At 43.8% G+C, this 17,374-nt stretch overlaps 1 protein-coding gene across 1 annotated transcript in view; it reads left to right on the forward strand.

The window, feature by feature from the left end:
- The window catches only part of LOC137587865 (E3 ubiquitin-protein ligase HECW1), a 61,898-nt gene extending 44,524 nt beyond the window's left edge, over positions 1 to 17,374 (forward strand). The window contains exons 12-30 of the mRNA XM_068304534.1: positions 1,516 to 1,614; positions 2,509 to 2,662; positions 3,912 to 4,015; positions 4,187 to 4,293; positions 4,849 to 5,034; positions 5,585 to 5,719; positions 6,144 to 6,258; positions 6,347 to 6,443; positions 7,813 to 7,896; positions 7,993 to 8,099; positions 9,665 to 9,779; positions 9,915 to 10,028; positions 10,179 to 10,331; positions 11,961 to 12,059; positions 12,987 to 13,116; positions 13,226 to 13,372; positions 13,446 to 13,560; positions 15,346 to 15,544; positions 16,715 to 17,374. Of these exons, the coding sequence (XP_068160635.1) occupies positions 1,516 to 1,614; positions 2,509 to 2,662; positions 3,912 to 4,015; positions 4,187 to 4,293; positions 4,849 to 5,034; positions 5,585 to 5,719; positions 6,144 to 6,258; positions 6,347 to 6,443; positions 7,813 to 7,896; positions 7,993 to 8,099; positions 9,665 to 9,779; positions 9,915 to 10,028; positions 10,179 to 10,331; positions 11,961 to 12,059; positions 12,987 to 13,116; positions 13,226 to 13,372; positions 13,446 to 13,560; positions 15,346 to 15,544; positions 16,715 to 16,826 (2,372 nt within the window). The 3' untranslated portion in view covers positions 16,827 to 17,374. The remainder of the gene's footprint in view (positions 1 to 1,515; positions 1,615 to 2,508; positions 2,663 to 3,911; positions 4,016 to 4,186; positions 4,294 to 4,848; positions 5,035 to 5,584; positions 5,720 to 6,143; positions 6,259 to 6,346; positions 6,444 to 7,812; positions 7,897 to 7,992; positions 8,100 to 9,664; positions 9,780 to 9,914; positions 10,029 to 10,178; positions 10,332 to 11,960; positions 12,060 to 12,986; positions 13,117 to 13,225; positions 13,373 to 13,445; positions 13,561 to 15,345; positions 15,545 to 16,714) is intronic.

Below are 17,374 nucleotides of genomic sequence, written 5' to 3' on the forward strand. Positions count from 1 at the left end.
GAAGGAGCTGCTGTTACAGTTCCATTATTTGCATGCATACAGGCCTCTTTTGTGTGTGTGTGTGTGTGTGTGTGTGTGTGTGTGTGTGTGTGTGTGTGTGTGTGTTTGTTACGAGCCTGTGTAAATAAACAAGTGTGTAATATAACAAAAATATAAAATTTCTATGAGGATCAATAGTTTAGTTCTTTTTTAGTTGGGTTGAACTTTGAATAGTAGTGAGAAACAAAATCTTCTGAAGTCTAAAGAGCGTGTTTTGACGCAGCCACATGGCGACTCGTCAAGGATGTACCCCGCCTCTCAATCGTCTTGTTTTAAGACGATAAATGAACGACTGAGTGAATGAATGATGGAAGGAACGAATGAATGACTTAACGCGATGCAGTAGAGGTCAGCTGGTTCTCCAGGTGTGAAAGGATGAATAGAGAAGCTGTGTTTTGGTCGGTGGAGAGAAGACGTCTCATTCACTGGTCTCGTTGTGAACAACCTCACAGAAAACAGAAATGACAAAACCAATTATTTATTTAAAAAGAAAGACATCATTCAGCACAGAATTTACTCTTTAGGCTTATAAATTTAGATTTAAATAAAGCAGCCGCACAAGAATTATTGATAAATTATTTTACATTACGATTGTTTTGATGGAAAATTAGGTCAGACAAACAAAAACACACACACACACACAGAGTATATAATGTTGTCGCATGAACACCAAACTAAAGTGGTCCAGTGTTATCATACATCATGTGTAGACAAATCTTTAAATGTGTATATACTGCTGTCCATCCCTGTTGTAAAATCTTAATCGACTTTGTGGGAAACCAGATTCTGTTGAGCTCATTCAGAGATTATTTTACACGAGCTTCACACACATTCATAGATGATTTTAAGTAAAAAGGCCCCATAAGATCAGAGCTTGAGTAAAGGGGGGGCGTTATTCAGACGATGACAGTTTATCTGCTGGTGTGATCAGTTCAAATGTGTCAGACGGGTTGCTTCCTTTGACATGACACGAACACAACGATGTTCTCGGCTCTTTGTAAATATCCCCGCCGTGTCACTGTGGACGTGTTCCTGGCTGGGTTCTTTATCTTGGCGCTGGTGAACTGTAAACTGACTTCTGTTCGGCTTCCTGTCGTTATCGTTCCACAGCCGTCAAGAGGCGTGAGTGAAATGAGTGATCGGTCTGATAGACCTCAGCTCTGCTTGTCAGGACGATCGTAGAGGTTCTGTTAAGAGTAAAAGACCCAATGAGATGATTGATTGGAGTAATTCATCCACATGAGAAGTGTCGAGTTGTTCTACAGATGTCCATAATTTAATACTGAGTTTAAATGTCCGATGGAAAAGTACAGACTATGTGAAGTCTGGATGGAGTGTGTGTGTCGTCTTTAGGGCTGGCCTGAGCTCATGGGTGTGATCCGGGTCAAATAGAGCGGGATGTTTTAGGGTTCATGAACACTAGGTGGAGCCGTTTCCCCCAGCCTCTGGTAATTGTATGGTCCTGTCTCCCTGTAGGCTCAGACCTCTCCCCTCCTGTCGGCCACCTTCCAGTCCTGCGACCCAGCCATGACCTAAACCATTTTCCTGCTGCCACAGACCCAGCCTTACCTCCAAGTAAGAACCAGCACCTTACTCTGGAGCCACGCCTCTGCATCTCCACATGTCTGCTTGTGTGTGTGTCTTTACCTGCATGCTAACTCCACCCCCTCTGCTTTTGGCTTCATCATCTCACCCCCACCCCCCTCCATGCTTGTAGTTTTAGGTTTGGATTGGGAGCTTTGTGCTGCTTAGTTCTTGGTCTGGATTGAACTCAGTGGTGATTGTAGAACGGCTCGCCGCTCTCTGCTGCTTCAGAGCGGGACAGGCTGATGGCTTTGATGTCTGTTACGTCATCATCAATCTGAGCCTTAAACCAGGAAGGTGCGCGCTCTGTTTTCTGGTTCTTCTTGTCCAGGTGTACAGCATCAGTCCAGAACAATCCCAACATGACCTCTATCATCACACCACAACTACTTCCCTCAGTGATAATGTCAGAATATTTGCGACTTCCAATGCTATGAAATGTGTATCATTCTACAAGTCGTATGGGACTACCAATGGGATGGCGCTGTTAAATCGGGATTACAGAGAATCAGTTCTAAAGTAAAAATTCTGAATCTTTTTTACATCCCGCGAAGCGGCGATGTATTTTAACGGTCAGTGTTTGTGTGTTGTGTGTAGTTATAGTTTCAGTAGTAAACTACTTCCAAACACTGTAATAGGAGAAAGTAAATTTATGAGGTAAATGAATCGAATCATCCTTGAAGAATGAAATGAGCCATGTTTTCTTTACAGCGAGAAGGAAAACGATTCTTTATAACGCTGGACAATGAAAAGCAAGAGGAAGTAGAATTATTGGTTTATACCAACCAGCTTGAGTTAGATCCCCCAACATATGATTGTTCAGCACATTCTTCACAGTAGACGAGAAAACACGAGTGACTGCCACTCATCCCTCTGTCGTCACAGACTGGGAGGCTCGCATCGACAGCCACGGCAGAGTTTTCTACGTGGATCACGTCAACCGGACCACGACCTGGCAGAGACCGAGCCACAGCGGGAAGTGTCACCACGGCATTCCCCGTTCGGGATCCAACCAGCAGATGGAGCAGCTCAACAGGAGGTCAGAAGGAAAACCCAGACAGTCATCAATGCATCCACAAGTACCGGCAACATGTCTGTCTCTGGACTGGAGACCAACTGTAGACACTGTAGCCTCTAGAAACCCTTGAGTTGCTCATAAAATATGTTGGTAAAGAACATTTGTTACATGACAATGAGTAATAAAAAATAAAAGGGCCTCACAAGAACTATACATTAACACAATACAACCCAAATAACGCTGGGTTTGTCATACAACTTCAGAGTTCATTTCCCCTCCACAAAGCAGTGCATCCCTGGGATGCGCTTCAAGAAAAATGTGTGCATCCCAACATGATGTTTATGCATCCTAAAAGTAATAACAGAATATATGATAGAAGCGTTTTTGCCAATAGTTCAATATAAAAACAAAACTGTTAATTTAAATGTGTTTATTAATAAAATCATAACTGTTTAAGTACAAAGAAAACTAGAGTAAAGTTAAATATTAGTTTTATCAAAATGTTAAAGTCTGAAAGTCATTTAGAAATAGTTTTAGAAATAAAGATGTAATACAGTTGTTGTTTTTTTCAATTTTGCTTTTAACTCAATAGTTTTCTTTACCTTTAATTCATATATTCTCCTGTGGACCTTCACACACATTTCAGTAATAACTGTAGTAATATCTGTAGTATTATCTGCAGTAATATCTGTAGTAATATCTGTAGTAATATCTGTAGTAATATCTGTAGTAATATCTGTGGTAATATCTGTCTCTGTTCATTAACTTTTGATTGTTTTTTATTTAAGAAATTACTCATTGTCACTTGCTCTTTTTTCAACTTTTGCATCTTTTTGGGGGGCATGGTGATAATGAGAGACTAACTCCTCTCTCGCTGCAGCGTTAAAACCAGCAGACGTCGTGTTGACGTTCGGTCGGTTTTAATAAGACAGAATCACGCAGGTGAGTCTCGTGACCAGAAACTCGCACGAGATCAAAACATAATGGAGAATTCCAGGTTCGAAATTGAAGTGGAGAAATGGAAAAATTGTGAATATTTTTGTTGAATGAAGGTGCATTTTTTTCATGGAAAAATGTAGCATTGAATTTTTTTTTTATTGTAAGTATTCAAAGCTTGCGTCCCAGGGATGCATGCTGTCTGGCGATCATGCATCCCTGTCAAAGAATGTGGACACACACAATTGAGAACGCTGCAACTTAAAATAAGTCTTTCTGAGAAGTGTGGTTTTTATACCTTCATCACCTGTAAGAGTACCGTGTTTTGCTGCAGGTACCAGAACATCCAGAGAACCATGGCCACTGAGGAGGACGGTGGAGGTCCGAGGCTGGAGCGGAGCAGCAGCACAGAGACTGATTCAGATTCTCCTCAGACAGGTTCGGTCCTCCTCTCATGGCCTCAGATGACGATGGATCAGAATGAACGGTCCCTTCTGCAGAGTTCACGCTCATGTTCCTCAGTGTCATCCTTCACATCATGACATACTGGATGAGAACACACTCCAGGCGTCCTGCTGAGTCAGCCACTTGCTCTTTATCTGTCTGCAGGCCCGGCGTCGCCCGTCAACCACCAGAAGATCAACAATCTCCTCCAATCACCTGCTGTCAAGTTCACCACACATCCAGAATTCTTCACTGTGTTGCACAGTAACTATGTGAGCACTACACACACACACACACACATGCACAAACACACTTGTGAACTGCTTGTGACTGACTGTCGTGAGCGATGCACTCTAACGATCTAGGGGTGTCAAACTCATTTGGATCGAGGGCTAAATCAGCGTAACGGCTGTCCTCAAAGGGCCAGATGTAACTAATAAATGTAACTCAATGTAACTCAGTGTAATGTAACGTAAATGTAACTTATGTTTGTTAATTTATTACTTATTCAAGTTACAAACATTACAAACATGTTTGTTTGTTTCTCTGTTCTAACATAAATCCTTGTAATTTGTCAGGTTATTAAACCCACAGAACTCCATCAATCAAGGATCAAAATACCGAAGAGAATAAATAAAAAAATTAAAATGGGCTTAATTACTGCATTGTGGGAAGTGTAGTTTTGGGTCAAAGCCACATAAAATGATGTGGAGGGCCACATTTGGCCCCCGGGCCTTGAGTTTGACACGTGTAGGCTGTGTTAGTGAACACCTAGTCTAAATGCCCGGCTACTTCCTGAACTTGACCTTGTGGCCGTCCTCCATCAGGCGGCCTATCGGATGTTCACCAGCAGCAGCTGTGTGAAGCACATGATCCTGAAGGTGCGTCGAGATGCCAGGAACTTTGAGCGCTACCAGCACAACAGAGACCTGGTGGTGTTCCTCAACAAGTTTGCAGACACGCAGCTGGAGCTGCCTCGAGGCTGGGAGATCAAGACCGACCCCCAGGGAAAGGTAGCCGCGAGCGTCCTACTAGAGCTCTGCCGTACCCTTTGGTACCACAGACTGAGAGGCCACTGCGCAGGACGTGAAACTAAAGTTCACTGTGAAGGAACAGTTTACCAAAAATAAAGGTCACCCAGGAACTGTGAATTAACACAGACACTAAACAGTTTCCATTTTATTCGTAGATAAAGGTCAAATAATTTCAGTTTGAGGGATTTGTTCTCAGATCTGAACTTCAGGAGGAGTTTAGTTGTTATTTCATGACGCATAAAAAAAAGACATAGAAAGTTTCAAGGGGGGTGTTTTTGTTGTTGTCACCAGAAATTATGTCAACTTAATTTCACAACTTAATTTCCCTGGAAAGGAAACTCAAATAATTTGAGTGCGTGAACGGATTTGGGTTTGGATGAATGTGAAATGAATTAGACCAATGAGAACGCCCGCAGCCGTTCATGACAAACTAATGAATGAATGAATGAATGAATGAATACTGGACTCTGATACTTGTGTGTTGAAAGTGCATAATGTACAGCTTCCCTTCCTGCTTTCTTTCCGTCAGTCCTTCTTCGTGGATCACAACAGTCGAGCCACGACCTTCATTGACCCCCGCATCCCTCTGCAGAACGGTCGTCTGCCGGGACACCTGGCCCACCGGCAGCACCTGCAGCGGCTACGCAGCTACAGCGCTGGGGAGGTGCTCACTAGTTATACACCGTTATGTACGGAACATGAGCTGCCTCCTACAAGATCATTCCAGAAGGAGTGCTGACTGTATGAGGACCAAACATCCCATAATAGCACCACACTGGGTTTAGTCAGTGATAATCACCACGTACTAGGGGGGTCTGATGCCCACTGGCTCCTGCTGATGGTCTGAACCCAAGACCAACATTGGTTTCAAGAAGAACAACGGAAGCTACATTTTTTATTAAAATGTGAAAATAATTTGCCCATTATTTTATAAATATTTGACCACATCCAGCGTTGGTCCTTCATGCCAGACGATAACTCACAGATGACATGGGAACATGGCACCCGTCTACCTGACTCACTTCATTATAGTGACGCTGTGGGGGGGTACGTGAGGCTGAGTGTCTGTCCTGCTGTCATGTCCACAGGCTTCTGACGTGTCCAGGAATCGAGGGGCTTCTCTGCTGTCCAGGCCTGGAAACAGTGTGGTGGCCGCCATACGGGGCCAGCATCACGCGGAGTCCCCCCAGCTGAACGCTCCCTGTAGGCCCCGCCTCATCATCCATCACTAACCAACATCAACCTAACATCAGCCCTAGCATTAACGGTCTGGTCTGTGTTGTGTCTCCAGCCTACAACGATAAGATCGTGGCGTTTCTACGACAACCGAACATATTCGACATGTTGCAGGAGCGACAGCCCAGCCTCAGCAGAAACCACGCACTAAGGTAACCTGTCAGTCCTTCGGGGGTCCTCTGGTTCTACCATTAGTATGTCTGGAAGTGGGGTGTAGAGGGCAGGGGTAGAAATACCGTTTAAATAAAACATCGCTTGTAAGTCCGACTACAGCAGACCTCGGTTTACGACCACAATCTGTTCCTGAAGGCTGTTCGATTAGCGATTGGTTCAAATACATTTTTCTCATTACAAATAACGTAAATGGTCTCAATTTGTTCCAAGACACTAGAAAACTACCTTTTTTCAACATAACATGTTATTTCATGATGTCATTTATGTATCAAATTGTATATTAATGAAACATATCAAAGAAATGTAAAAGAAAGAAGAAAACATGAGAAAGAAAGAAAGAAAAAACATATAATGAGGTTAGCCTGAGGTACGAGTTCCCGACTGAAGTTTACGGTACCGTAACTCGTACCGTAGGCAATGGAACGCAGACTAAGTGAAAAATTATTGAATACAGTCAACTAAAATAATAAGTACGTTACCGTCACGTTTTCTCTCCACTTTTCTCACCTTTATTGCGCTTGGCGGTGAAAAATAATAATATAAATGGATTTATTTTTAGATAGCGCTTTTCTGGACACTTAAAGCCACTTTCCATCGGATCCGTTATTCATCCACTCCTCATTCACACTTGGTGATGGTAAACGTGTGTAGCCACAGCTGCCCTGGGGCAGACTGACGGAGGCGTGGCTGCCAATCTGCCCCTACGGCCCCTCTGACCACCACCATCAGAACAATCACACACATTCACACACCAGCGATGCCCCACTGGAGGCAAGGAGGGTAAAGTGTCTTAACCAAGGACACAACGACAAATACCTCGGCGGGAGCGGGAATCAAACCGCCGATCTTAAATCATTGGACGAGCTTCTCTACCGCTGAGCCACGGTCGCCCCCAAAAGGCGTTCGATTCGAGTTGGACTTCCAAATATTTGTTCGACTTCTAAGACAAAAAAATTCTGAATTTTTTGGTTGAATTCCGATTTGTTCGATGTCTAAACCGTTCAAAAACCAAGGTTTGCTTGTACTCCCCCCCAGCGAGCTGCCCCACCCCACACGCATCACAGAATGTGGACATTTTTAAAAGCAAACTCAAGACTCACCTTTTTAACTCAGTGAACTCGTTCAATAGTAAACAATCTTTATGCTGCTTCATGGTGGATTTATTAAGACTTGTTTGTTCTTCTTTCCCCCCTCACACCCACACTCCCTCCTGATACTTTTTCTTCTACCACTCCCAGTCTCCTCCTTCCTTTTTCCCAATCACAGATCTCTAAACGCATCTCAGTCGATGTTAGAATTTTACTGAATGAATTCAGCTGCTGAGATCTTGTCGTGTTTGCTGCTCAGGGAGAAGATCCACTACATTCGAACAGAAGGAACTCAGGGTGTGGAGAAGCTGTCGTGTGACGCTGACCTGGTCATCCTGCTGAGGTAGAGGACGTGACTCCAGCTTCCTCCTGCTGGATCCACACCGGTAACGTCTCAAATCAAATAACGTCTCCTTCGCTCTGCTGCGTCCTGCTGCAGTTTATATGAAGAGGAAATCATGTCCTACGTCCCTCCTCACCCCGTCTACCCCGGCTTCGGTTTCTCTCCACGCTGCTCCCCCGCCTCCTCCCCACAGAACTCTCCTGGTAGGTCACGTGTTGGTCACTGCTGTCTGGAGATACATCTGTTGGGGAAAGTTATTGTCACACACACACACACACACACACACACACACACACACACTCACACTCACACTTACACAGATACACACACTCTCACACACACACACACTTACACACTCACACACACACACATACACACACACACACACTTACACACACACACACACACACACACACACACACACACACACGCATGACAGCACTGTGCAGCCATATCTCTGGTAACTCCTGCAGTCTGTATGTCAACACACAATAAATACAGTTCAATTCATATCAGGATCAGTAATGATAATAATAATAATAATTATTATTATTATAATTATATTATAATATAATTATAATATAATTATAATTATAATTATAATATAATTATAATATAATTATGATATAATTATATTATAATTATAATAATAATAATTATTATTATTATTTTGTTTCACATTACCATTATGTTTTTGTTGATATATAATATATTCATTTTTAGTTAACTTTATTTTAAATATTTACATCTGTATTTTTCTTTTATATAATTAGGATGCCAGTCAGTACACAAACATAACAAATGTATCAGTTTATGCTGAATTTGACTTGTTTTTATGTCTTTATGCAAATGGTGGAGGACCGGTTTGAATCAGAGTGCAGCTGGATGCTGCCAGAATTGATTTTTCCTGAACCTTTGGGCTACCTTAACCAATTACAGCTGAATTGTGACATTACAATTTGCATATTGCGCCCAAAGATCTCTAGTGCGCCTTTCGGGTACATGACATGTACCTTAGCCAATCACAGCTGAGTTGTCACGCAAAACCAAGAAAATTAAGCACAAAGTTAAAATAAAAAATAGATTTTTTATTTTTTCTTGGTAATATTTCCAAGAAAAACAATACAAGGAGGCACACAAAAAGTTTAATGGGGTAATATCAGGTACAATTTGATTTCTTGATCAAGTTAACTACAAGTTACAATTAATATTCCATATCTGTAATATTCAAGACAGGAAAATATCTTTATCACATCAAAAAGGTTCTTTAATTAAATTTTTTCTTAAAGTACCTTGAACACCATGAGTATTGAAAACTTCAAAACGTGTTTCCTGAAGTTTGCTTTTTGTAAAAGTTTTGGACAAAAGTCCAAAATTCATGTGAGAGGCTCAATTCAATAAAATGTACGGCATCTTTTCTGGGCCTCTGTGTGTGTGTGTGTGTGTGTGTGTGTGTGTGTGTGTGTGTGTGTGTGTGTGTGTGTGTGTGTGTGTGTGTGTGTGTGTGTGTGTGTGTGTGTGTGTGTGTGTGTGTGTGTGTGTGTGTGTGTGTGAGATTGATGGGTCAGTTCAATGAGGAGAACTGGGTCACAGCAGGGGGTTCTGGCTTTTAATTGTGTGTCCTTCATTAACACTGCTGCTGTCTGGAGTGGAAAAAACACAGGATGAATTATTGTCAACTCAGCTCCACATTGGGGGGGGGGTCATGTTCCTTCCTCAACTGATTAACTCTGGTGTGTTTTCTGTGATGATTGCTGTGTTCCTGAAGGGTTGCAGAGAGCCAGGGCTCCAGCTCCGTACCGCAGAGACTTTGAGGCCAAGCTCAGAAACTTCTACCGGAAACTAGAAGCCAAGGGATACGGCCAGGGACCGGGCAAGATCAAGTAAGGCTCAAGTTACCGTAATCCATTTGTTGACCCGACATGAACTAATCCCCCACAGTGCAACAGGAATGGTGTTTGTTTCTGTGTCTTTGGTTCGAGCGGGGTGTGATGTTTGGCTCCTCCTGCTTGCCGTAGGCTGCTGATCAGGAGAGAACACTTGTTAGAAGGAACCTTCAACCAGGTGATGGCGTACTCCAGGAAAGAGCTGCAGAGGAACAAGCTCTACGTCACCTTCCTGGGAGAAGAGGGGTAACACACACACACACACACACACACACACACACACACACACACACACACACACACACACACACACACACACACACACCATGAACAGTTTACGATCTGTTTCTGTTCAGTATGTGATGAAACAGCCTGTGTGTCTTTGTCCGTCTCCAGACTGGACTACAGCGGTCCCTCCAGAGAGTTCTTCTTCCTCTTGTCTCAGGAGCTGTTCAACCCGTACTATGGTCTGTTTGAGTACTCAGCAAACGATACGTACACCGTTCAAATCAGCCCCATGTCAGCGTTTGTGGAGAACCATCTGGAATGGTGAGCTCTGCAGGAAACGGTCAAATGAACACGTACACACATTCAATCGGTGTTCTGGGGGTGTTGACTCCTAAAGCAGAGCACTGGTCCTGCTGGTAAAGGTGGGGTAGATCCGCCGCAGCGACGCAACCCGGCCCACAGTCACACACAGCGCCACAGACGCCAGCAGCGTGGAAATCCTTCTCGGGACAGATTCTAGTACGATCCAAAGTTGTTTCAGTCAATCCAACAACTTTGGATGACCGTGACCTGGATAACTGGGGGCCGACGCAGATTCTTGTTTGACCAATCGTGGGGCGCAATGAGACGCCTTGGGGGTGCATGTGACCCTAGTAAATGGGTACGGCTAAGCTACCGCTTGCTTTTACATTGACGGAACAGACTAGAGCAGGGGTCACCAAATGGTCCGGATCTGGACCTGAGATGGTTCTGTCCGGACCCGTGACCACTCCATGATAAATTCACCAGAGTAGATTTTCTTGGCACATTTTTACTTGCAGTTATCGGCTACAGACGGCGGGCGCTGCTCCTCCAGTTAATACGGTAATAGCTCCACTCAGTTCAGCCAATCAGATCGTTTGTCTACCCTGCACTGTCAGCGTACCAGGAAGTGAGACAGCTCTCTACCGCTGAGAGTTTACCGCTACAGGGGCACAGAAGAAGGGAGACAGCAGCGCTCCAAACGAAGGTGCCTGTGTGCCTGTACACAAGGTGTTCACAGACACACAGACACTCCTTGTGCACGAGGTTACTTGTGCACAAGCAGATGACTGTCAGGCCTCATGCTGCTTTCTCTCATGAAGAAAGTTCTGTTTGCGTTTTTCCCCTAAAAGATTTTTAACAACATTTTATTTTTAACAACATTTTTTTAACAACATTTTATTCATGCTTTCTGAACATGTTCATGTGTTTTACTTGAAGTGCCGACTTCAGTTCTTTTGGCTGGGACGTCTTTAATTTACGAGAAAAAGGATTATTCAGCTCTTTTTGCACTTAAAAGATAAAAAAAATAATTCTGAGGTTTGTGTGTTCTTCAATCCAACATAAAGGCTTGAAATGTATTTTCCTGGGTCTACTTTTATTTATAGTGAGGTCAAAAGCTAGCTGTGCCCTCACTTTAACAGATCCTGCATTGAAAATTGATAATAAATGATAATGTGGATGCAGTGGCTGTAGGACACGAGTTGGACTTGTGTTCGGACCTTTTACTAAGAGGACATTTTTATAACCTCACCTCCGTGACTTTAATTTAAACGCCACTGGACTAGAGTGTAGTTGCACATCTGCTACAGTAGGTGGCAGTGGTGCTTTCATGTCTGCATGTAATATGCTAGTAACTGATTAGTAGAGTATGTACAGGGAGACTTAGCTTGTCTGCTATTATGTAGGGTAGTGGTGCAAAATAGTTTTTTATATTTTATGTTTTTATTCAATATTTAATAAATATTTTAAATATTTTTCCTGGGGGGGTGAACAGAAACCAATTGAAAAGTACTGGTTACATCTACTTCTCCTTGTAAAACATCGACTGGTCACTCGATTCACTTGTTCGTGTGTGTGTGTGTGTGTGTGTGTGTGTGTGTGTGTGTGTGTGTGTGTGTGTGTGTGTGTATGTGTGTGTGTGTCCAGGTTCCGTTTCAGCGGTCGTATCTTGGGCCTGGCTCTGATCCACCAGTACCTCCTGGATGCTTTCTTCACCAGACCTTTCTACAAGGCGCTGCTTCGACTGTTAGTACTCACACATTGGTCATGTGACTTTACTCACACACTGGTCATGTGACTTTCACGTCTGTCAGAGGTCAAACCTGCAGTCTGACACTTATCTACAGACGTATTGTGTTCCATCTGACAAGTAAAGGACCTGTCTTGATTTATTTGTTCTTTCATACAGTATAACCTGACAGGATCGCAGGTCAGAGGTCAGGGGTCGTTGGCTGCAGGACAGCCTCTGGTCTTACTTGTATGTCTTCTGTTTTAGTCACTGTTGTCATTGACAATGACAAAGATTTTATTTCCCACAAGAGACCCCTATCAGGGTATAAGAGAAATTACAAAGAATTTGAGCTGTTTGTAATATAAAAAAAAAACAGAAGTAAATATGTGGCCAAAAATATGACACCTACTGGACAATATGACAAGAAAAAAATATTTTTTTATATAAATTACTATGACAGATAATCATGGGAATGCAGGGCAAGAGCTATTTCCTAAAAATATACATCAGTTCTTTGATCAATTTAACAAGGTTTGACAGACTTTTTTTATTGGAAGATGAGAATAACTGCATGAATTTTAGGCAATTTGGACTTTGATATTTGCGTCATAACCAGGAAGGGATGTCAGTTTAAAACTATTTTTATTGCTCTGATCATAATTCTGACTAAATACTGATGTCAGTACCACACAGTGTATTCTTGTGTTATGGAGACACGCTTATCAACAAACGCATTTGAATTACATCCATGTGACTCGAGTCAAGCCAGAGGCCTTTCTCTGGGTGTGTGTTTGGAGCATGGACCACAGAAGGTGACAGTGTGTGTGTGTGTGTGTGTGTGTGTGTGTGTGTGTGTGTGTGTGTGTGTGTGTGTGTGTGTGTGTGTGTGTGTGTGTGTGTGTGTGTGTGTGTGTGTGTGTGTGTGTGTGTCCTCCCCACAGACCCACAGACCTGTCAGATCTGGAGTATCTGGATGAGGAGTTCCACCAGTCTCTGCAGTGGATGAAGGACAACGACATCACGGACATCCTGGACCTCACCTTCACCGTCAATGAGGAGGTCTTTGGCCAGGTGTGTGTGTGTGTGTGTGTGTGTGTGTGTGTGTGTGTGTGTGTGTGTGTGTGTAAACTGTTTAAGTGTAACATGTGAGCTCCACACCGACGAATGGCTGCGTTGCCAGGTGACGGAGCGGGAGCTGAAGTCAGGAGGCTCACACCTCCAGGTGACTGAGAAGAACAAGAAGGATTACATTGAGAGAATGGCCAAGTGGAGGGTGGAGAGAGGCGTGGTCCAGCAGACGGAGGCGCTGGTCAGAGGCTTCTATGAGGTAAACAACACCATCAGGGGGACGGCCACACACAGGAAGCCCTCTGATGGTGTGTGTGTCGTTGTGTGTGCAGGTGGTCGACTCGAGGCTGGTGTCTGTGTTCGACGCCCGGGAGTTGGAGCTGGTCATCGCCGGGACAGTGGAGATCGACCTCAGCGACTGGCGGAGCAACACGGAGTACAGAGGAGGTGTGTGCCCTTCAGCTAGCAGCTACATGCTAACCAGAGGGGGGAGCAGGGGGAGGCCCATCAGTCTGGTGTGGGTCCATCTGGACTCACATCAGTTTGACTTTTTACGTGAGCAATAATGCTCTCAGCGTTTCAAATAGAATGTAGACTAATACGTGGGTTCACCCCCCCCCATGAAAGTGGAACTTGTCTTGGTTTTGGTTTCGTTTTTCTTGATGTGTTTTGTAAGGTGTTATTTCTCTTCTTGCATTTGTTCTCCTCCTTCCTGTACAATTAACTTCTTGCAGTTAGCTTCTCATGTCCCTCATTAGCTTCTCATGTCCCTTGTTAGCTTCTCATGTCCCTCATTAGCTTCTCATGTCCCTTGTTAGCTTCTCATGTTCCTTGTTAGCTTCTCATGTCCCTCATTAGCTTCTCATGTTTGTCCTTAGCTTCTCATGTCCCTCATTAGCTTCTCATGGACCTTATTAGATTCTCATGTCCCTCATTAGCTTCTCATGTCTCTTATTAACTTCTCATGTCCCTCATTAGCTTCTCATGTCCCTCATTAGCTTCTCATGTCTCTTATTAGCTTCTCATGTCCCTCATTAGCTTCTCATGTCCCTCATTAGCTTCTCATGTCCCTCATTAGCTTCTCATGTCCCTCGTTAGCTTCTCATGTCCCTTATTAGCTTCTCATCTCTTCTATTAGCTCCTCATGTCCCTCATTAGTCTCTCATGTCCCTGATTAGCTTCTCATGTCCCTCATTAGCTTCTCATGTCCCTCGTTAGCTTCTCATGTCCCTTATTAGCTTCTCATCTCTTCTATTAGCTCCTCATGTCCCTCATTAGTCTCTCATGTCCCTGATTAGCTTCTCACGGCCCTCATTAGTTTCTCATGACCGTTATTAGCCTCTCATGTTCCTCGTTAGCTTCTCATGTTCGTCATTAGCTTCTCATGTCCCTCATTAGCTTCTCATGTTCCTCATTAGCTTTGCATGTTCCTCATTAGATTCTCATGTCCCTCATTAGCTTCTCATGTTCTTCATTAGCTTCTCATGTTCCTCATTAGATTCTAATGCCCTTTATTAGCTTCTCATAGCCCTCATTAGCTTTTCATGTCCCTTATTAGCTTCTCATGTCCCTCATTAGTTTCTCATGACCGTTATTAGCCTCTCATGTTCCTCGTTAGCTTCTCATGTTCGTCATTAGCTTCTCATGTCCCTCATTAGCTTCTCATGTTCCTCATTAGCTTTGCATGTTCCTCATTAGCTTCTCATGTCCCTCATTAGCTTCTCATGTCCCTCATTAGCTTCTCATGTCCCTCGTTAGCTTCTCATGTCCCTTATTAGCTTCTCATCTCTTCTATTAGCTCCTCATGTCCCTCATTAGTCTCTCATGTCCCTTATTAGCTTCTCATGTTCTTCATTAGCTTCTCATGTTCCTCATTAGATTCTAATGTCCTTTATTAGCTTCTCATGTCCCTCATTAGCTTCTCATGTTCTTCATTAGCTTCTCATGTTCGTCATTAGCTTCTCATGTCCCTCATTAGCTTCTCATGTTCGTCATTAGCCTCACATGTCCCTCGTTAGCTTCTCATGTCCCTCGTTAGCTTCTCATGTCCCTCATTAGCTTCTCATGTTCGTCATTAGCCTCACATGTCCCTCGTTAGCTTCTCATGTCCCTCGTTAGCTTCTCATGTCCCTCATTAGCTTCCTGTGTTCTGTTACTTGAAGTACATGTGTAAATTCTAGCCACTGGTCAATAGCTCCACTGACAGTCGAGCTGATGATGATGACTCATCAGGTTACCATGACGGTCACATCGTGATGCGGTGGTTCTGGGCCGCTGTGGAGCGCTTCAACAACGAGCAGCGCCTCCGCCTGTTGCAGTTCGTCACCGGGACGTCCAGCGTTCCCTACGAAGGCTTCGCTGCGCTGCGGGGATCCAACGGCCTCCGTCGCTTCTGCATCGAGAAATGGGGCAAAGTCACATCGTTACCCAGGTGCCTCCTGTCCTCACGCTCCTTCTGTCCCAACATCGCTCTGTCGCTCCAAAAGTGGTTCATTGAGGGGCGCACCACTCTACCCCCCACTGCATGCCTAAAGACCCCTTGTGTGTGTGTGTGTGTGTGTGTGTGTGTGTGTGTGTTCAGGTCCTGTACACACTAATATGTATGCATGTGATTAATTACAGTGATATCTCTGTACTCGACCGCCTCTATACTCGACCAAATCGGTGCTCGACCAAAAAATTCGAGTAGAAAATGTATCGGACCCCGAACAGATTTTCGGTACTCGACTAGCCGAGTCGACCCGAACGCGCTCCTCGGCTGCGCTCCTCGGCCAGCGGGTAAGCGTCAGTTCGACTCAGACCGCCAGCGGAGTAACACGTACGCAAATTACGTACGCAAAGACGTACGGAAATTATAGCAAAATATGAAAGTAGTGTACGAGTGTCCGACCTCGCGTCGCAGTACGAAATGGCAAAGTCAACCATTTCCACTATGTTGAAGCAGAAGCAACTGACAATGGACAGGTTCCTTCTTAAAGAAAGAGGAAGGCTACTGCCCAGCCAGATTCACCTCCACGGAAGAGAGAGAGAAGGGAGGAAACCCCTGGAGGTGCGTTACCTAGTGTCATCATGGAAGGGATTCCCCTTCCATGATGACGCTAGTGCCATCAACCACTCTCTAAAACGTAAAGTAAATTATACAAAATGGTTTATAATGCTTTATCTTTATCATGTACTGCTTGTGCACATTTACGTCTTCATTGTTGTTTAGATACACGTTCTTATAATATTTTAGGTATTTTTCTAAATGGTAAGAACGGATTAAAATACTTTCCATTATTTCTTATGGGAAAATTGGTTTCGGTGGTCGAACAAATCGGTGCTCAACCACCACCTCAGAACGGATTATGGTCGAGTACAGAGGTATCACTGTACTAGTTTGTGCTACTAATTACCCTTTGGGGATTATAATCAGTACATGAAATAAATAGAATATCACATGTATGTAGTTGTTGATGCGCTAGTACGATCCTGTCTGCTCTATAACTTCCTGTCTGCTCTATAACTTCCTGTCTGCTCTATAACTTCCTGTCTGCTCTATAACTTCCTGTCTGCTCTATAACTTCCTGTCTGCTCTATAACTTCCTGTCTGCTCTCTCAGGGCTCATACCTGCTTCAACCGTCTGGACCTGCCCCCGTACCCGTCCTACACCATGCTGTATGAGAAACTGCTGGTTGCAGTGGAGGAAACCAGCACCTTTGGCCTGGAGTGAGACACGAACCAACGCAGCAGCCAGTGGGCTATAATGTGTGTATTCAGCAAACGTGGGCGTAATGCTTCATGGAGCTAGCTGGATCGTACTGGACTACGTTTCTGGTGACGTGGATGTACTGTCTGTGTGTCACTGTTGTGGTTGTGTGTTAGTCTGTCAGTTAGCTGCAACGATCTTCATGACGGCACCACAGCTGGACCAGACGTCCTTTATGATAATCACTGAAATTGCAGAATATGAAACACAGATGTTCTAAGTCTCTCTTTATGCATTTAAAAGGGTAAGAAGGTGAAATCAAGGCCATTTACAGTCCTATGTACCAACATGCGTCATCCGTCCAATGAGGAGGATGCATGCAGCAGCAAGAATAGTAAAAACTAGAATTACACAACCAAACAAGAACAAACACGTTAACACATTTTTCCATGGCATCTAGATCAAATATATTTATTATAGGTGAACTCTTGAATTCACAGAAAAGATTTCAGCAATAACGTTTTAAAATATATATCTTAAAGGAGGCTGATAGGAACAAAAAAAGAACACAC

Source organism: Antennarius striatus, chromosome 20, assembly GCF_040054535.1.
Source record: "Antennarius striatus isolate MH-2024 chromosome 20, ASM4005453v1, whole genome shotgun sequence".
NCBI lineage: Eukaryota > Metazoa > Chordata > Actinopteri > Lophiiformes > Antennariidae > Antennarius > Antennarius striatus.